The following is a 20,864-nucleotide window of genomic DNA, read 5'->3' as shown; positions in this document are numbered from 1 at the left end:
TAGCACAAAGCGGGCGCGAGCTCTGTAGAACACAGAACACACATGTTTTGTAGATCAGCTACGATCGCGCAGCTTACTTCCGCACAGTTTTGACAACTAATAACATGTTTCAACATTACACTGCAAGTTTTTTAGTTCCACTTTCACCTGAAAGAGGTTTATCCTGGATGAATTATCCATGTAATGATTTTTTACATAAAATATTTAATTTAGATCTGAATATTTGTACTTTTTGTAATGCAGATATTGAACCTTAGAGCATATTTTTTTCCTGTATCGGATCTTTTGGGATGTTTTTCAATATTGGATTACCTACAATGAAAAAAGTATTTTCACATTTAAATTCAAATTTAGATTTGAATATTTATACTTTTTGTAATGCAGATATTGAAACCTTAAGGCATCTTTCCCCCCAGTAGCTTAATAAGGACCTTTAGTGATGTTTTTCAATATTGGATTACCTACAAACAGAGTGTCTTCAGTATTCACATTCATTACTCAGGTAGAAGTATAGATACTAGAGTTTAAAAATACTCCTGTAGAAGTTGAAGTATCAACTCAAGTTGTTTACTCAAGTAAAAGTATAAAAGTGCTGGTTTCAAAACTACTTAAAGTACAAAAGTAAAAGTAATTTAAGGGGGAAAAAAGCCATTAAGGACAAAAGCCATTGAAAATTAATGTATCTTAGTATAATGCAAATATATTAAAGAACCATATATGTGTACTATTGAGCATTAACATGTGTTTCAGAGAGCAGAAGATATGATGACTAGTTGCCTATAATTATTGTAATGGTGCAAAAAGTCAAACTTCAGAGGCATGTTATCATTTATCCTAACCTTTATTGGAATGTACATCCAAGTTTAGTTGCAGGAATCTGAGGGAACGGATGTAAGAACAAAACTGGACAAGAACATCTGAAACAACCACAACCAAATTTACTCTATCCGGATGGAGCAATTTAACTGGATAGTTTTTTTTTAAAGGCCGAAATTAAATAGAGTAACGAGGCTGTTTTTTAAAATGTAAGGAGTAAAAAGTACAGATAATTGGGTGAAAATGTAAGGAGTAAAAGTAAAAAGTCGTCTGAAAAATAATAACTCCAGTAAACATTACATTGGGTTTACAATTGGAGGACAAAAATACAACTGAATTTGGGATTACAATGGCAACATTTTCCATCCATAAATGTTGCTTTCTTTTAAATAAACCTGAATTTTATTGCATATCTTAACGAGATAATACAATACAAAAATGTTTGGGCATATTTTCCCCCTGTAGGACCTTTTGTGATGTTTTTCAATATTGGATTATAATGATTATAATGATTACAATGAACAAAGTATTCAGATTCTTACATTTGACAACATGGGTTTGGGTTTACAATTGGAGGACAAAAGAACCAGAATTTGGGATCGATAATTTAATAATAATGAACGAGGTGTGACCATGCAATGATTTTTTTACATAAAAGATTTGAATATTTGTACTTTTTGTAATGCAGATATTGAAACCTTATGGCATCTTTTCCCCCTGTAGCTTAATAAGGACCTTTAGTGATGTTTTTCAATATTGAATTACCTACAATGAAAAAAGTATTCAGATTCTTACATGTGAAAACATTACGTTGGGTTTACAAATGGCTATATTTTTAATCTATAAATCTTGCTTCTTTTTAAATAAACCTGCATTTTATTGCATATCTTAACGAGATAATACAATACAAAACTGTTTGGGCATCTTTTCCCCCTGTAGCTTAACTAGGACCTTTTGTGATGTTTTTCAATATTGTATACAATGAACAAAGTATTCAGATTCTTACATTTGACAACATGGGTTTGGGTTTACAATTGAAGGACAAAAGAAACAGAATTTGGGATCGATCATTTAATAATAATGAACGAGGTGTGTCCACCGCGGTTGAATTAGTTTGATATTGGATATTGGATATTTTGAATTCAACACCCATAAAACTTGTGACACATACCACTGATTTTGGTCAAACCACTTGTGATGTGTTCATGGTCATCTAGACTATATACACAAAACAGTAATTATTAAAAAAAATCATATATATGGGCTGATTTAATGTGGTTTAATGAATTCAACACCCATAAAACTTGTGATACATAACACCGATTGTTTTCATTAAACCTCATTAAATCAGCCCATAATATGATTTTATAATATTTACTGTTTTGTGACATATAGTCTAGATGACCATGAACACATCACAAGTGGTTTGACCAAAATCAGTGGTATGTATCACACGTTTTATGGGTGTTGAATTCATAATATCCAATATCCAATATCAAACCAATTCAACCGCGGTGGTGTGTCCATGTAATGATTTTTTACACAAAAGATGTGTATGGTATCCTTATGGCATCTTCACCTACAATGAAAAAAGTATTCAGATTCTTACATGTGAAAACATTACCTTGGGTTTACAAATGGAAGGGGGGGGGTTATTTGGAATCAATAATAATAATATAATACAAAAAATATGCATAATGTTGTACTCAAAAAGCCCAACATCTCTATAAGTTTCTTTGTACGTCTGATTTATCACTTGCGTTTTGTTTTAGTTTTATTCTATTTCTATTTTTTATTTTCTCCTTTGTTTTTGTCGTCCAGTGTTCTCATTTTTAATGAATATTTTTCTGGATTGTAAAATGTGCCTTGTTTTATTATGTCCCTACAGTTCGTTGGTTTTAAACAAAAGGAACACGCTCTCTCACTACCGCCACCTGTAGGCGCGGAGTCAACCGTGACGCTGTCAACCTCTATCCTTCAAGTGAACAAAAATAATAAAATCATGTTGTTTTATTTGAATAACATAACTTTTCTCAAACAATTCACGTCTTATAAAAACCACAACACCCACTTGGCAGGGCGGTGTCGCTGGAGCAGGAGCTCCGGCTCGTCCCGGTGCGTAAATCAAACTCACCCCGCGCTACTAGTAGATGACGCAAATTTCCCGCCCTGACTTCTGCAATCCGGTGTGAGGCGACAGTCAACAAACTTGTGGATTCACTCAGATTTATTTTTCTACTCCGCATAAACTGTATATTCTTTGGACTTTAATCACGTAACGATGCCTTCCACCCAGGACTGGATTAACAATCCTCTGGAGGTCGTTGAAGGGATGTTTGGTGAGTCCGTGACACTAAAGCCTGAATTATCGACGCAGAGCTTACGCCGAAGCCTACGGCGTAGGGTACGCGGCGGTGCGCGTCGCCGCGTACCCTACGCCGTAGGCTCTGCGTCGGGGTAACGCGGAACCATAAATTAGCCTCAAACGTCCATGCGTGAAAACTAGCTTGTTAGCAGTGGCGACGTGCCATGCCCGCCGTGCAGATCACACGAATCTGTGTTTTCATCACTTTATAAAGCCTTTTTTCATAATAATTGCCAATAAAGATGAGTAGTTTATCCCTCAGGTTCGGGCTGTCAGCATCTGAGCTGAGGAATATAATCAGAATATAAATAATCTGTCTTTAATGTTTAACTATCTTTTAAAATTGTCACAATTTCAAAATGATTATTGCATATATTTTGAATAACTTGGTTACACATTTTGTAGATCGATACTATTAAAGTGTTGTCAGTTAGAATCCTCTAATATGTAACTAAAGGTTTGCAAGGAAACATCATAGGATGAATTAAATTGTCAAAAAATAATTAGCACAGACTATTATTTATATATATATATATATATATATATATATATATATATATATATATATATATATATATATATATATATATATTTTGTCTCTTTTTCTACTTTTTATATTGCTCTTTTTATTATTTAACCACTTATTGGTTATTTCTATTTTAAATTTTTTTTATAAAGTGTGTGTGTTTTGGCTGCTGCACGACTGAATTTCTCCTCCGGGGGATAAATAAAGTCTTCTATTCTATTCTATTCATTCAGATTGTTGCCAGTTTAAAGTCCACATAACACATTTTCTTTGTGATCTTGCAGCTGCTTCCCAGAACAACTCAAACTCTGGATGGGAGGCGAAAGCAGTTGAGTTTTTCAAAGAGAAGCTGAAAGAGAAGGACACTCAGACCACGGTAATGCCACTTGTTGTCAAGAATCGATTCGGCAAAAAATTGTATTTTAAAAAACTGGAAATCAGAAAACCCCCCAGCACCCAAACAGTGGATCAATGAACTTGGATCATATAGTACTCCAGAAAAAATATTGTATTCTGTTAGAAAAAAAACTAGAGACTTTGACCTTATTTGGGGACCTTTTTTGGATTTTTTGCCTTTTATTGGACTAATGATCTGAATTATCGACTATATTAATGAATGTGTTTACAAAGGACTTGATTATTTAATTTATTATTCATTTTTGTTCTAGTATTGATAGAAATATGTTAAATAAGTTTGAATGATGTAATCTATTGACCATAGGGAGGGAAGGGGAGAGGGTGTGCTGTTTTATTTACTTTTTTTTTTTGTATTTATTTATTTTTTTTTTTTTATTATTATTTATTTTGGTTTAATTAATGTTATGAAAAGTAAAAAAAAAAGGGGGGGAAATATTGATAATTATATTGTTATTGTAAATCTTATTTCTTTTTTTTTAATGCCCTCAATAAAGACATCTATACAAAAAAAATAAGATTCAGAATCGATTATCAAGATTTGATTCGATCCGATATTGATTTGGGTTACTGTTGTTAAAACTGTTTTTTGAGCTGTTGCATGAATTATATGACTGTAGTTATGCAAAATATTACTACTAGTTGTCTATATTAAGATTAAACAGCAAGTATTGCAGCTAATGATGCTGTAAGGACCAATCAGCTCCCAGAATGCTGATAGAACTGCTTTCAGAAACATCATGGAGCAGAATTATCAAACAGAGATGGATGAAATCAGTTTTATTTTTTCCCACATTACATTTTTTATTTGTTCCTTTTTCTGTCTATTTTGGTTTTTAATTTTTGAGAATTTGGTTTTTAGCATTTTTTGCAAATGTAACCCCAAGACAGTATATAAAGTAATTAAATATAGACAATTTATGCAATTATAACTGAACACTTTAATGTTTTCATACCTTTAAACACATTTAAAGGCAAAAACATGGCACCAGTTATTCTCGTGTCCAACAAAACATTCCTTTTTTGGGGATAAACAAAAAAATAACCAAAAGTTGTAATGTAACGATGAAAAAAAAAAAATACATAAATAAATAAATAAAAGAAAATGAACCCCCCCCCCCCCCCCCCCCCCCCCCAAAAAAAAAAAAAAATCGATCTTTAGACATATGAATCGATTTTTAGGAATTAATATGAGAATCGATTTATAATTGGGAAATCGATTTTCTTCAACACAGGCCTAGTTTTAAGTATCCTATCTGAAATGCACAACAGATGCACAGAAATGTCATCGCCAACGCCGGTTTCAGCTCATCTGTAAGCGACTCACCTTTATTTTGACGCAGGTTCCTTCTCTGAACGACGTTCCTCTGCACTACCTGAAGCCCAACAGCCTGGTCAAGTTTCGCTGTTTAATCCAGGACATGTTTGACCCGGAGTTCTATATGGGAGTGTACGAGACCGTCGATCCAACCACGAAGGCTAAAGTACGTCCTTCCTTTATTCCCTTGGAGCCGTTTTGCATACTCAGAAAATTAGAATATTGTGATTTTCTGTAATGCAATTACAAAAACAAAAATGTCATACATTCTGGATTCATTACAAATCAACTGAAATATTGCAAGCCTTTTATTATTTTAATATTGCTGATCATGGCTTACAGCTTAAGAAAACTCAAATATCCTATCTCAAAAAATTAGAATATTCTGGGAATCTTAATCTTAAACTGTAAACCATAATCAGCTATATTAAAATAATAAAAGGCTTGCAATATTTCAGTTGATTTGTAATGAATCCAGAATGTATGACATTTTTGTTTTTTTTTAAGTGCATTACAGAAAATAAAGAACTTTATCACAATATTCTAATTTTCTGAGACAGTCCTGTATACAAAGTGCCCATGCTGCTTGCAATTATTTAGTGATGCACCGAAAGAAAATTTGTGACCGAAACCGAAAATAATAATAAACACTTGGCCTAATACCGAACAATGGTTTCTTCGCAGTTTTTGATTTATTTTGCCAATTGTTTCACCATTGCATAAATCAAATAAATGTTTAGTGAAATATCCGCCAGTCACAATTTGTCTTACTGTACTTATTGTATTTTTTCTCATAATCCTTCATTTTCTCCCATTAAAATCCAGTTAATCGGGTATCGTGGGGCTGATCTCTGCAATTTGAAGCCTTGTATAATACTTGTAAAAATCTGGGTTATTTTCTTGGAGGATCTCGTCATATTAGACAGTGAGGGTTCGTCACCGCGTCGGTAGTACGGGCCCTTTTCTCTGCTGTGCGTCCCGTCACCGTCTCCATCTCAAGCGGCTTTTCCAAATCCAACTCAGCCTGGATCATTTCTCGTGCCCTCTGCTTTTTTCCCACATCCAAGTAACGATCTGACATGCTGACATGTTTGCTGCATTTAACACCGCCCCCCTTCACTCCACGCTGTTCACTGTTTGATTGCATCGTCACACGCCGTTATTAATTGTTCGGTTTTTTCCCCACTTACTATTTTCGCCCGAACAATTTCGGTTACCGAACATTCGGTGCATCACTGGAATTATTTCATGTGGTAGATGTCGTCTCATTTTACCGTGCTCCACTCCCCAGATGCTGCGCTGTGGGAAGTACAAAGATGTGACAGAATGTGGGGTGAGTTAAACCTGCCATCCTTTAGTCATTCTGTGGGCCCGTAAATGCCTCGTCACAGCTTGAATGTTGTCTTTTTCTTTCTTTTTTAATCTCCAGGTGGATTTTAATTCCAGAAACACTGTGACTGCGGAGAGACAGACTTTCTACTGCGTGCCGATCCCCGGAGAGAACCAGTGGGTGAAGGAGATATCCTCATGGCACCAGAAAGTGGAAGTTCTCCAGAACAGGAGGCAGTTTAATATAGGGCTGGGGATCGATTCAAATGTCAAGAATCGATTCGATTCCGATTCTTAAGATTCAGAATCGATTATCAAGATTCGATCCGATTCGATTCCGATATTGATTTGGGTTAGTGTTTTTAAAACTGTTTTTTGAGCTGTTGCATGAATTATATGACTTTAGTTATGCAAAATATTACTACTAGTATTATATTGAGATTCAACAGCAAGTATTGCAGCTAATGATGCTGTAAGGACCAATCAGCTCCCAGAATGCTGATAGAACTGCTTTCAGAAACATCGTGGGTCAGAATTACCAAACAGATCCAGGGAGGAAACAGAGACGGATGAAATCGGTTTTATTTTTTCCCACATTCCGTTTTTCTTTTTCCATTTTCGGTCTATTTTGGTTTTTAATTTTTGAGCATTTGGTTTTTATCATTTTTTGAAAATGTAATCCCAAGACGGTATATAAAGTAATGAAATAGACAATTTATGCAATTATAACCTAACACTTTAATGTTTTCATACCTTTAAACATATTTAAAGGCAAAAACATGGCACCAGTTATTCTCGTGTCCAACAAAATGTAATGTAATGATGAAAAAAAAAAAATACATAAATAAATAAAAAAAAAAAAAAAAAAAAAAAACGATATTTAGACATATGAATCAATTTTTGAATTAATATGAGAAAAGATTTAGAATTGGGAAATCGACTTTTTCAACATAGGCCTAGTTTAATGCGGATTTGTTGTCATCTGATCTTTGAAAACACACGTCAACGCGTGTCCGAATGCTGCTTTGTAGCTTTCCTTAATTTCTTCTGCACAAATATGCCGGCACCACGCAGGCCAGGGTCGTCCCTTCCACCTCATATGTGCCATGCAGGCAGAAACGAAGCTACGAGGAGGACGACGACATGGACGACATGGACACTCAGCCGCAGAAGCAGAGGGACGCGCATGCTGGTGCGAACATCAGTGCCTTGCATATAATCAGGGTCTTATAACTAAGATAAGATCAGCTATTTATTATGTTTCTGGCTCTGATTTATCTCTGCAGGGCCTCAGAGCTCGACAGACCAACACAGCAACGGCGACTGTAAGCGGCAGGAGACGGAAGCTCCTTCCAGCCAGACGGCGTCGGCCTCCCACCTCGACCTCAACTTCCCCCTGCCAGGAGAGAAAGGCCCCTCCTGTTTAGTTAAAGTACGTCCTGTCTCCAGCTTTAAGATGGCAAACATGTGTAATTTAGGGCTGCAGCTATTGAATATTTTAGTAATCGAGTATTCTACTGAAAATTCCATCGATTAATCGGATAAAACATATTTTTGTTTAGTTAAAGAGCAATTATAAATATACATAACGAGGGCCAAAGAACATAACCTCCTATCTGAAAATGTCACTTTTTTGGGAAAACACAAAAAAACTGTACCTGGCTGGTATCGTTAACACATAATGTAGTAATATAGTCCCAAAACAGTGAAATGTATTGGGGTATCCTTAAAAAAATAGCATTCTACAAGAAAACACAGTTTTTTGTGTTTTCCCAAAAAAGTGACATTTTCAGATAGCAGGTTATGTTCTTCGGCCCTCGATAAGATGTTAGATGTTAATTGACATTACTAAGACTAAATTATATAATACATTAGGTTCATGGCTGTGCATTTAAAAAACCCTGAACTTACACCAGTTGACCAAATTCACTGCCTTCACTCAAAAAACTATGGATCTTGCCAAGAAATGTTCTTATTTCTAACCTAAAAATGCCATTACACCTGGTAACACACATCACTTAAAAGATTAGGTGTTTTTCCCACGTGTTTCAATTGAACTTTTATTTGTGTCAAGCAAATTTTAAGTTCAAGTCTTTAAGATTTAGAGTTTTGGCAGTATTCAAAATAAAATTCTGAGACCTGCTGTATTGGAGCACATTTTCTTTTAGTTAAAACTGTAGCGGGAACAGATGTTTAGAGGAACCTATGTATGTACCGGGTTAGAGGGGGAACATATAGGAGAACGGACCAGAAGAATATAGAGCGGATTAAAAATAAAAGTTAAGCACTGAGTTACATGTGTCTCCGTCTGGGCCATTGCAGACTGCCTGAGCCCTTTATTTATATATATATATATATATATATATATATATATATATATATATATATCTATGGTCTGAGCATGGGATGTTACTTAAACCAAACATATCCGCCGCCTCTTTCTTCTACCTTTTACGTGAGCGGCGTCAGCATGTTGTGCCGCATTAAACGTAGTCCGGGTGAAATACCAGCTTTGAGCTGCAAAATTAAACGATTCCTCGAGGCAGAGAAAATTCCTCTATAATTTTTTGTAATCGAATTACTTGAATTATTCGAGGAATTGTTTCAGCCCTAGTGTAATTTCATACCTTAGACAGCAGTGATCAGCAGGCTGTCTGAGTGCTGAGCAGATGCTGCAAGGTGTGTCTCGTTGGCAGGTGTACAAGGACTGGGACAGCTTCAAGCTGAACGACACCCTGGAGGTCTACGGGATCCTCTCCGTCAGTCCCGCTCTCAGCGCTCTGGGCGATGAGAAGTGAGTCCTACCTTTCTGTGTCCCTTCCCTCCGGCTGCGTGCTGCCCGTCTGTAATCCCTCGTCGGCTGGTCTCTGCAGAGACGCCTCTTCCATCCTGGACCCCGGGGAGTGCATGGAGACGGCGGAGGAGCAGAGGGTGCACAGCCCGCCCGCCTCGCTGGTTCCTCGCCTGCACATGCTCTACGCCAAGACCCTGGCACACAACAACCCCCTGCTGCCCTGCACCAGCCTGGAGGACGGCAGTGCCTGTAAGGACACGAGTTTTTACCTGTTTGACGGGAATCAGTGCATGTATGCATTTGCTGCCGCTTGTCTTTTCTTGTTTTGTTTTAATTCAGAAGTAGAGCAGAAATTGAACCGGTTACATGACTTGTGACCAAGTTGTTTTTTATTAAGGGCCAATCCCAATACACCCCCTACTTTCTACCACTAGCCCTCCCTCACTACCACTAGCCCTAAAAAAGAAGCCACAGATTTTAGGGCCCTTGTAATCTTCCCAGGGCCTGTCCCAATACTCCCACTATTCCTACTTTTCAGCACCACCCCTAAATTTTGCTTGCTACGTCACTGCGTGGTTTACGTTCGGGTACGTAAGCGACTGCGTAGTTACGTTTGTACAAACGTCACACCATATCAGGAAGCCCAGAGCTAAAAGCTGTTTTAATTTCAGCTGTAGCGCTGTTAATATGACACTTTATTAAGTTTTAATATTTTTTCAGGCATAAAAGTAACCGTTAAGATCCCCAACCTGGGCTCAGTTTATCCAAATAACGCCTGTTAAGAAATTTGATCCGATGTTTTCGGAGATGAGAAGAGCCACCGGCTCGGAGCAGCAGCAGATCACGTACAGACGTGATCGCCGGGTCAACCTACGCCGTCGTACCGAGGAGAAACCTGCAGCTCTGTTGAGAATTAGCACTGGCTGAAATAAATCATTTAGGAAGATAAATGTTGGTTTAATAGATGAAATCTAACAGTTGTACCTACGCCTGTTAAGAAATTTGCTCCGAAAATTTCGGGATTTCTGCCTGCCGGCTCCGGAGCTGATTTATGGTTCCGCGTTAAATCGACGCAGAGCCTACGGCGTACGGTACGGCGTACGGCGCCGCGTAATCTACGCTGTAGGCTCTGCGTTGGTGTAACGCGGAACCATAAATCAGCCTTTATTCTGGCGAGGTTTGAAAAAGACTTCGCAACAACGAGCAAGCAAGTGATTATGTACATTCACTGAGTGAATATTATGAAAGTAAAATATATATTTCTCGCTAGAAATGTAATGAAAATGCATTTTTATGCAGAAACTAACTCATAATATTGATTTTATTCACTAAAAAATAAATGTCCGCCATGTTTTTTTTTTTGATTCAGTCCGCAAATGACGACGAAAAGTATTCTGGGAATTTTTTCTGGCCCTCGGTCGGCTAGTGAGCATCTGAAAACCCTAGCTGTGTAGGGACAGATTCATAGCCACTACCCTCGTTTTCTGCACTCCCCCTAGGTGGAAAGAGAAATTGGGACACCACTACCCTCACGGGAACGCGCAAAATTTAGGGGTAGGGATGAAAACGAGGGGAAGTGGGTGTATTGCGACAGGGCCTAACTTGTCCGGTTCTGACTGCTCTCACACCCGGTTCTACGTCTGTCTCAGTAAAGCGTACGAGCTGCAGCCTCATACGTCTGTTCGTTTCCCCCGGGGATAAATGTTTAGGACCGTTCACCTTGGAGCTCAAAGTGAGCGCCATCGTCTCCAATGTGTTCACTTATTTTAGGGATCAGTAAGTCAGTAGGTTACCAGTGGCGTTAACTTTATACCTTTTTCAAACATAACTTTGATAGAAAACAATATATAATCTAATTCCCTCCCAGACAAGCCTCGGTTTGAGCTGGACAATGAAATCCCGTGTCCTGCGCCGCCTTTGGACTCGTATCATCCTCTGTTGCTCCGTGGATGGAGCTGGAAGATGAGACCCGTCTTCACCGTTATCATCTCCAACTAGTCAGCGTGCACGTGCGCGGACACTGATGGATCTTCTTGGGTTGAGGAAAAATCATACAGCAAGAACAATAACAGAAGAAAGGGGGGAAAAAAACAAGTGATTTTTATAGTTTCTTTATTAGTTGGCCTGTCAGCTGAGCAGCAGGAATAATGATAATATGTATAATGAGGAATCAGTCGGTGCAGCAGTAAAACTCTTAACAGGATCATTAATGTTGATGGAGCCTCTGAAAACCTCAGGTACATTAAGTTTAATCCGTCTATCCAGTGTGGATGCTTTGTACTTGTAAGATCTACCAAATGAAGCATAAGAAGAGTTTAAGGGTTACTTAAAAACCACTCAGTTACTGTCAGTCTTTGCGCGATCTAGTCGTGCAGTTTGAGATGGGGCTGAATCAAACGATTTAAAATATCGCACAGTGTATGCCCAGCTTAACGCAGCACATGTTTTCAACTGTTTACCTTTTAAAGTGCTCATTCTTGCAGTCGCCATGGGAACCTGTAATTGTTTCTTCTCTCCTCAGTTTTGTCGTCGACCCTGAGTGAGATGGCGTCCGTCAGGGCGGAGCTGCTGTCGTACTTCACCCACGTCCTCCTGGGTGACGCTCTGGCGGCCGAGTACCTCATCCTGCACCTCATCTCCAACGTGTACGTCGGGATTCGTCTGGTGACGTGTGAGCAGGGATCTTTGCAGATGGAGCATTTTAATTTGGGTGTGGTTGATTCTCTTGCAGCTACACAAGACGGGACGTTCTCCCGCTGGGGAAGTTCACGCTGAACCTGAGTGGCGTTCCGACCGTCTGCTCGTACACCGAGCGTCTCTACCAGATCATCCAGCAGCTTGTGCCTTCTGTGAGTTGCAAATCAATCACTGTCTTTTTTTTTTTTTTTTTTATTTAATGCAAAACGGGTAACAATACAGAAAACGCATACAGGTACAGGACAAGAGGGGACACTAGAAAACCAACAAAACGGTTCAAAACAACAAAATCAATGTTTTTGCTCAGATTTTGATCAGGTGTGTGAGTGTGTTAATGTATGTAAGCACGTGTGTATGAGTATGAGGGTTATTTTAGGAGAGAGACGGCAGCAAAAAAATAAATAAATCTAAATAAATAGGATAAATAATTAAATTTAAAAAAAATGGTTTAAAAGAGGGAGTCATTAACTCAGGAAGAAATAAGAGTGAAAGGGATGGGGGGATGGTTTTTGTTTCCTTTTCCCCTTTAATTTGCTTTTTAATTTGGTATGTTTCATATTCTCACATTTTCCTCTTTTCCTTTTATTATAAGTTCTCAATTTCCCCCTCACCTTCTTCTAGCTGTCCCTGACTTTGGGCCATCAGACCCATAAGGAGGTGGCCGGCCCGATGGTTCACCTCTGGGCTGTAGAGCAGATATTCAGGTTGAGGACGGGTCCGCTGACTTATTAATATAACCATCCCACCCCGGTCCAATCTGCCCACAACTGTCTTTTTTTAATATATATATATATATTTCAAAGTAATATATTTTTGATTGAATGATTTATATGTTGGGTTGTCCCGATCAGGATTTTTTTAGCTCCCGATCACTTGAGTTTGAGTATCTGCCGATCCCGATTTTTCCCGATCCGATCCCTTTTTTTGGCTCCCCATACATTTCCAATATTTTTCCCGATCAGATACATTTTGGCAATGAATTAAAAAAAAAAGAAGAAGAAAAAAAAAAAAGAGGACTAAAACTCAAATGATCCCAAGTTTCTTTTATTGTCCATTGGAGAACAACATGGACATTTATTTCAACAAAGCTTATCAGCTCTGGTGCCACAAAATGTAAAAACATGAAATTGTAAACTAAAACAAAAAGTGCAGAATACTGCATAACAAAAATAAATCTATTTAATATATATTAATAACTAGGTATGTCCCGATACTTTTTTGGCCGATACCGATGTTTTGAAAATGCCGTGATCGGGCCCGATCGATCGGGACAACACTATTTGAATGAATGAATGAATGAATGAAGTTTATTCAGTCGTGACAACACAAAACACAACACCAAAAAAAAAAACATTGTGCACAGCATTGATATTTCATACAAAACCAATAATCATGTTTTGAACAATGACTGAAAAGGCATAGGCTGAAACAAACTGCTTATAAAAGGCTATCCTATATTACCAACTTTCTTTTTGTGGCTACCGACCTCCAGAAAACCAAAAAGAGAATAGAAAAGCAAAGAAACAACAGAAAAGCAAAGAAACAACAGAAAAGCAAAGAAACGACAGAAAAGCAAAGAAACAACAAAAAAGCAAAGAAACATTTACAGATAGTCAATTGCCATTATAAGCTTCAAAAAATAGCTTTACAAACCATTTTCTTAAAAACCAAAAGAGAATGACATGTTTTTAAATGTATGTCGGCATCATTCCAGTAATGGAGACACGTCTCCTTTTCATACCTTTTTTTTTTTTTTAGCTTTTTGTACAGTGAAATTGCAGACACCTCTAAGATTATAGGGAGTTTCCTGAATTGAAAGGAACCCCTGTATTGAGTCAGGGAGCATTTTTGATTTTGCTCTGAACATAATTTGCATGATTTTGTAATAAAACAAATCATAAAATGTAATAACATGAGAATTTAGAAAAAGTGGGTCTGTGTGAGCGTAGTAATCAGCTTTATTGATAATTTTTTTGTGTTTTTTATTCCTGCAGTCACACTACCTGGGAATGAGCCTCCAAAAAATGAACCAGCTGAGACTGGGGCCTAAGAAGGACTATGTTGCAAACCGGCTGGTGAGCGGAGCCCTGCAGCTCGCCGCCAACACTTCCCTCTTCCTGGACGAGACCCAGCTGGAGCAGGGACAGCTGGACGGCACCGGTGAGCCGCCCAGACGCCACCAGGGGGCGACACTGAGGGACCAGCTCCTTCCCCGGCGCGTCCTCCCCCTGTCCATAGCACTAACTGGGGTGGATCTTTCTGTCTGTTTTGTGCTGTAGGTGTACGCAACATTACGGCCCTGGGAAACCTGATCTCATGGCAGAAGGTCGACTACGACTTTAACTACCATCAGATGGAATTCCCCTGCAATATTAACGTGCTGATCGCGTCAGAGGCCCGCTCGCTGCTGCCGGTGAGGACAAACAGGCCAGCTGACAGTCCTGCCGGGGCCCCAGACAAAATAATCTAAGATGGGCCCCCCTGCGCCCAGATCTCTCCTCTCCCTCTTCCTCTCCTCTCCCTCTGCTCTTCAGGTTTTTATACAAGCTAGTGGACGTTAACATTAGAGCTAGCCAGTTAGGTTAAGTTACAAGGTTGGTAAACGTTGTAACTGTTTCTTACCTTGCTCTACACTGACTTTATTAATTCCAGCTTCACCGTCACCACCTTTTTAAAATATTGGTGTAGAGAATCTCTGAGGCCTCTATTTTCTTCTTCTCTTTTCTCTTCTTTTCTGAGCACCGGACTTGTGCTGACCGGACATTTTGACCATTCTAATGGTTGAATTAAAGGAGCTTGAGGCCGGATTGTGGCAGGATTAATGAAAAAAATCCGTATACATTTTAAGTTTTCTAGTAATAATGTCAGATGAAGCGTTCCAAACCCAAAAGAATGAGCCCTCTACCGTATCTCTCCGTTGCCTTGAACAGGCTGTGTGCTGCAAAATGTGCTGCAATTCCCGCGCTGGGCTGCGGATGTGACGTCACATGACGCTGCATGTGCGCTCTCCCCGTTCTCCCGTGCCGGCTTCACTGTTGGCTGCAGTACCCCCAACGGCCGTCGTGGTGAAGGGTGGCGCTAGAGAGTCTCATTTCTTAAAAGGAGCCTCAAGCTCCTTTAAATGTTAACATCAAATTTTGATCAGCGGCCAAACCATTTTTTTGTGTTGGGGGTTCTTGACCAAAAGGACAATTAGGAAGAAAACAAATAACAAGCTTTTATGTAACTCAAATACTACATATTTTTCCACAAATAGGCATATTTTGAAACATTTTGAAAAATGATTCCATAATTTAATGAGGATTTCCCCCCCCCTACCCTGGGCCCGGGACAACAGACCCGTTTGTCCCCCCCTATCGGCGGGCGTGAGAACAAAGATGAATGAAGTAGGCCTGTGTGGGAAAAAAATCGATTTTCCGATTCTAAATCGTTTCTCATATTAATTCCTAAAAATCGATTCTTATGTCTAAAGGTTGATTTTTTTTTTTTTTTTTTTTTTTCCTTCTTCTCCTCCATCATTTTCGCCAGGTGAACTTTAATCCCAGTAGTCGGACACACAGTTTGTCATGACACTTCTGAAAAATGCCAGGTGCTTCATGGCAATATGTGTGCGTGATGACGGAATAAATTAGATAAGCTAAAATGATTTGTTTACTGCATGAACTGTTGCAATTTCTTTCTTTTTTGCACTTTAAATGGATATTGAAAGGCCTGTTTGAGTTATTTATTTCTTAGTTATTTCACAATAATTATTGTGAAATTATTATTTCAGTAGTTATTTTAGTCATATAATTCAGGCAACAGCTCAAAAAACATTTTAAATAACACTAAGCCAAATCAATATCAAATCGGAATCGAATCGATTCTTGACATTGGAATCGATACCTAGCCCTAGAATAAAGCCTGTTATTTCAGAGTGTAAAGTACCAGCCCACCAATCCCCCCCCACACACACACACACACACACACACACATGGTCAGGGAAGGCTTAGGTTTCCTCCCGTCTCGAGAGATAGCCGTGTCAGACGCTGGAGCTTGTTTCCAGCCGGCGTCACGCTCCGAGCTCGGCTGCCATTGGTCAGCTGCCCCCGGCAGCTTTGCCCCGGGTCTCACTGTGCTGCGATCGGGCCGAGGAATGTGCCGTTTCTATTCCTGGATGCTGGTCTAATGAGTTGCCATGGCGGCAGCTGTGTGCCGCAGGAACAATCCTGGGAGAGGCGTCAGGCTGGGCCATCCGTTAGTCCTGCCGTGAAGGGCACGCGCTGTAAACAACGAGACACGGCCGTGTTTACGTTGAGCTGTTGTTGCTGCCGAGCAGCTGGACCGTCAGCCCCATCAGATGTTTTACGCTCAAGTTGTTGTGGCTTTGCCTCTCGTATCGCTGCTACAAAGTGTTGATGTCACACCTGTCAAGTTTTGGTTTTAAAAATACAGGGACATTTTCCGCCGCTGTCCCACCAAACTACCTGAGGTCCATTATTACATTTTAAGACAAATTTAGGAGAAATCCAAAATATCTACCTGTCAAGCACTTACAAACTACAATTATGTGCTCAGAATCTGCTAGTTCGACCTTTGTTGACACTGAAATGCTGTGGACATTTCTATGTATGTCATTCCTATAATATCCTAAATGAATCCTAATCCTAAATGAAAACACAAAAGGGAATTAAAGCACATTTATTTATTTTTAAGTATTTTCAGTTTATATACACATTGATTTACTTCAAGTTAGGGCTGGGCGATTTTGGACAAAAATAAAATCCCGATTTTTTTTTTTTTTTTTTTTTTTTTTCTCTGAAAACCCGATTTTTGATTTCGATTTTTTTGGTAAAACTACAAAAGACAATGGAATAAATTGTTTCAAATATTTTATCTTTATTTTTAAAGAAAAATGGCAAAGCAATTTCCCTATTGGGAATGAAGTGCAATTGAAAGATACTGTAAATCCTCCTTGAGTTTAGTAAAGTGACAACATTTACAATGTTCTTGACCAAACAAAGATGACTAGACGAGCTCTGTCTGTAATGCAGCCAGCTGCAAAAAAGGAAAATCCATTTTCCGATTTTCCTTTTTTAACATCGTCTTGATAAATGAATCCGATTTAGATTTAAAATCGATTAATCGCACAGCCCTACTTCAAGTGAAACATTTACATTTTCTTTTAATTTGTCATTTTCACTCATGTGGCTCTCTGGCGCTGCACTGGTAATGCTGACGGACATCAGTCCTTCACCAGTGACTAAGGTTGTCCTGATCAGGATTTTTTAGCTTCCGATCCGATCACTTGAGTTTGAGTATCTGCCGATCCCGATCTGATCACTTTCTAGATACATTTTGGCAATGAATTAAGTAAAAAAGTAAAGTAAATTAAGTAAAAAAAACGTCCATTCTCTCCAACATGGACATACCGGTATTTTTTTTTTTCACTGACTGCATCATTGGATCAAAACAAAGCTTATCAGCACTGGTGCCACAAAATGTAGAAACATGAAATTGTAAACTAAAACAAAAAGTGCAGAATAGTGCTATAACAAAAATAAGTCAACACAGGACAACACTACCAGTGAGAGACACTAACATCACAGTTACAAACCCTTCAGAACGCGCAACTCTTCCCCGTCCGGCTCCTCTTTAGGAAAGTAGATTTTATATCCCATTTTTAGAGATATTTACACGAAGTCTTCGCTTTTTGGGCAGAAATGTCTTCTCTCTCGTTACATCCATCCATCTCTGATTTGTTCCGAGTTTGTTCCCGTTATCGCCACTAACCTCGCGAGAGAACTGCCATCCAGGCTACAGCAGGGGCAGTTCTCGCGAGACTAGTAATAATTCAGTTTGCAGTTTAAAACTTTATTATTATTATATTATAAAACGGGAAATTTACGGGAAAATACTAATACGGGAGGACGGTGGGAAAGAGAGGTAAAACGCGCTAGTTTCCCAGCCAAGACGGGAGACTTGACAGGGATGGTTGACGTACTATTATGCAGGAACTAATAAACACTTTATTATTCAGATGTTCTTCGTTGTATTCACACCACATGTTTCTCGTCCTCTTCATCTCCTCAGTCCGACTGTCAGCTCCATCTGGAGCCTCAGGTGGCTCCGTCCCAGGTGGAGGAATACCTGGGCGGCATCCACGTGCACCTGCAGTCCTCGTCGCAGCTGAACAAGTTCAGGGTGTACCTGTCCGTGGCGCGGCTGCTGGACTACAGCATCTCGGATGAAATCACCAAGGTGAGGCGTGATGTCGTCCGCACAGAAAAGGACGCGTGTAGAAACCCGTTCCTCGCTGGTTTGTGTTGATTACTGCTTGTTCTGTGTCTGTGTCCTCAGTCGGTGGAGGAGGACTTCGTAGACATGAGGAAAGACGACCCGCAGAGCGTTTCTGCCGAGGATCTGCACAGGATGCTGGTGGTGGCCAGGTGGGCGGAGTTGGAATTTACACCGTTAACCTTAAAGGGGACTTATTTAATTTCTATTTTAAACAAGCTTTTGATTGTTTTTTCTATATATATTAGAAATTTAGCCTCTGAGCCATGTCTTTATCTTCCCATTCTCTAACCTCATTATCTATGCAGGATTCTGAGTGGGCGGGGCTATGATAATGAGGCTCTGTGCTGATTGGCTGCCTGAATGACGCGATACACCGCTACGGAAAAATGGCGGAAGCTCCGGCCGGCGGAGTTAAGCCTGAATTATGGTTCTGCGTTAAATCGACGCAGACCCTACGCCGTAGCCTATGGCGTAGGCTCTGCGTTGGTGTAATGCGGAACCATAAATCAGCCTTTACACCGTGTCATGCATGCGATGCGAGCATCAGCGACAAAATCAATTCCATTGCTTTATTTTCTATTGGACTGTCCTAACTGGCCGCAGCGTGCCGTTTTGAGCTGAACATTTGTCGGACGCCCTGCTTCTATTTTCTTCCTGTCGCTCGCGTTGAAAGCCGGTTGAAAGCGCTGTAGGAAACAGTCTCGGACGAGGAACGGCTGATCCAGTTAGTTGAAATGAGAAGTTATCTCTATGATTCCTCCTCATTTCACTACAAAAACCTCAATAAAGTGGCAGCTGCTGGAGGGAGATGGACAGAGAGCGTCCAATGTCACGCAGTGCGACGCGATAGTCGGACGCTCGTATGCAGTTACACGGTTTTATAGTTGTGGGCGCAGTTTGCATTTTGGTTACGTAACGACGGGAGCAGAATCTTATTGGCTCGTAGATCCACATCACACTGGACGGCTCATCCGGGCGGCTGTACAGACACTGCAGAATTTAGTTGCTTTCCTCCTTCTCTGAGTTGGCAGGGTGGCAGGGTTTCGACTTTTTTCCTCGACATTTTGACCTTTTTTCTCGACATTTTGAGCTTTTTTCTCGACATTTTGACCTTTTTTCTTGACATTTCGACTTTTTTTCTCGACATTTTGACTTTTTCTCTCGACATTTCGACTTTTTCTCTCGACATTTTGACTTTTCTCTCTCGACATTTTGACTTTTCTCTCTCGACCTTTTGACTTTTTTCTCTCAACCTTTTGACTTTTTTTTTTCTCGACATTTTGACTTTTTTCTCGAAATTTCCACTTTTTTCTCGACATTTCGACATTCGACCGGCCAGAGTTATTTTTTTAGTGGTTTGCACACATCGTCGTTCCGTAACTTTGGGGAGCAAAATCTGAACGGCTCGTAGATCCACATAACACTGGACGGCTCATCCGGGCGGCTGTACAGACACTGCAGAATTTGGTTTCTTTCCTCCTTCTCTGAGTTGGCAGGCTGAGGGGAGACCACTTTATATATGTTAAAGCAAGAAAAAACCTGTTTTTCATAATAGGTCCCCTTTAATTGAGCTCAGATTTCCTATTTCCATATGAGACCAGTCTTCACGACCAACACCGACATGCTGTATTTGACGTAAACATGTCGACGGCAGCGTCATGGGTCAGATTTGATGGTTTATTCAGTCTTGTTCCAAGCAGGACCTAAGTTTCCGTGAATCTGTCCCCAGGCTGCTGTGTCTGAGCCTGGGACAGACGTCTCTGTCCAGAGACGGCTGGATGAGAGCCAAACACGCCGAGATGCTGCGGCGGAGTCGGATGGAGCAGCACAAGAACGTCAACGGCAACGAGCCATGATTATAGAGGTGGCTTTTTGTCTCTTTTTTTGATACCATAACAGTTTGTAATGACAATTTCCATGTGCCATTTAGTTTGGGTTTTTTTTGTACCAAGTTGAATATAAAGTTTAGGTAACTAATGTCTTTAATAAACTAAATGTATTAATGGGATGCGGGTTGCATGGACAATGACATCTGAATTTTTTTGCTTTAAATTCGAAGTTTACTGTGCACTTCACGCCAGCAAGTTATGTATTTCTGCAGACAACTTTCTGTTTACAAAATCTATTTTTAAATTTTAAAAGTCTGTAAATAACGTATGGTGCATTTTCTTCTTGAATGGTCAGTTTGTTACTTGCCAGCCTAAATGAAACCATGCACATGCTGGCATTAAGATTCCTGTTCATGGATTTGACAATAAAAATTGTACAACGAATCCTCTTTATATTCTGATGGAAAAACAAAAAAAGTGCAGAATGTACTTTATTA

At 39.5% G+C, this 20,864-nt stretch overlaps 1 protein-coding gene across 2 annotated transcripts; it reads left to right on the top strand.

Moving 5' to 3' along the window:
- The first annotated feature begins 292 nt into the window (after positions 1 to 292).
- Positions 293 to 20,811, top strand: mcmbp (minichromosome maintenance complex binding protein). Of its 2 annotated transcripts, none has more exons than XM_061745780.1 (16): positions 293 to 296; positions 3,991 to 4,083; positions 5,465 to 5,605; positions 6,731 to 6,772; positions 6,869 to 6,959; positions 7,823 to 7,960; positions 8,055 to 8,200; positions 9,465 to 9,562; positions 9,642 to 9,811; positions 12,084 to 12,207; positions 12,294 to 12,411; positions 14,254 to 14,419; positions 14,539 to 14,672; positions 18,332 to 18,499; positions 18,599 to 18,687; positions 20,268 to 20,811. In XM_061745780.1, the coding sequence occupies exons 3-16, from the start codon at positions 5,543 to 5,545 to the stop codon at positions 20,392 to 20,394; spliced, it is 1,674 nt and encodes a 557-aa protein (XP_061601764.1). In that variant the 5' UTR covers positions 293 to 296; positions 3,991 to 4,083; positions 5,465 to 5,542; the 3' UTR covers positions 20,395 to 20,811. The 2 variants fall into 2 exon arrangements, with proteins under 2 accessions (XP_061601764.1, XP_061601763.1); XM_061745779.1 differs by lacking the exon at positions 293 to 296 and adding an exon at positions 2,967 to 3,155 and having other exon boundaries at positions 3,992 to 4,083.
- The last annotated feature ends 53 nt before the right edge of the window (positions 20,812 to 20,864 follow it).

This window comes from Cololabis saira, chromosome 17 (genome assembly GCF_033807715.1).
Source record: "Cololabis saira isolate AMF1-May2022 chromosome 17, fColSai1.1, whole genome shotgun sequence".
Lineage (NCBI taxonomy): Eukaryota > Metazoa > Chordata > Actinopteri > Beloniformes > Belonidae > Cololabis > Cololabis saira.
Note: the sequence above shows the minus strand (reverse complement) of the source record. Positions and strands in the feature narration are given on the sequence as shown.

Excerpts from the sequence above, each read along its gene's own strand:
- mcmbp (XM_061745779.1), top strand. The coding sequence starts at position 3,098 with ATGCCTTCCACCCAGGACTGGATTAACAATCCTCTGGAGGTCGTTGAA. Across the intron at positions 9,563-9,641 it reads AGCGCTCTGGGCGATGAGAA|AGACGCCTCTTCCATCCTGG; the intron begins GTGAGTCCTACC and ends TGGTCTCTGCAG. Across the intron at positions 12,412-14,253 it reads TCCAGCAGCTTGTGCCTTCT|TCACACTACCTGGGAATGAG; the intron begins GTGAGTTGCAAA and ends TTATTCCTGCAG.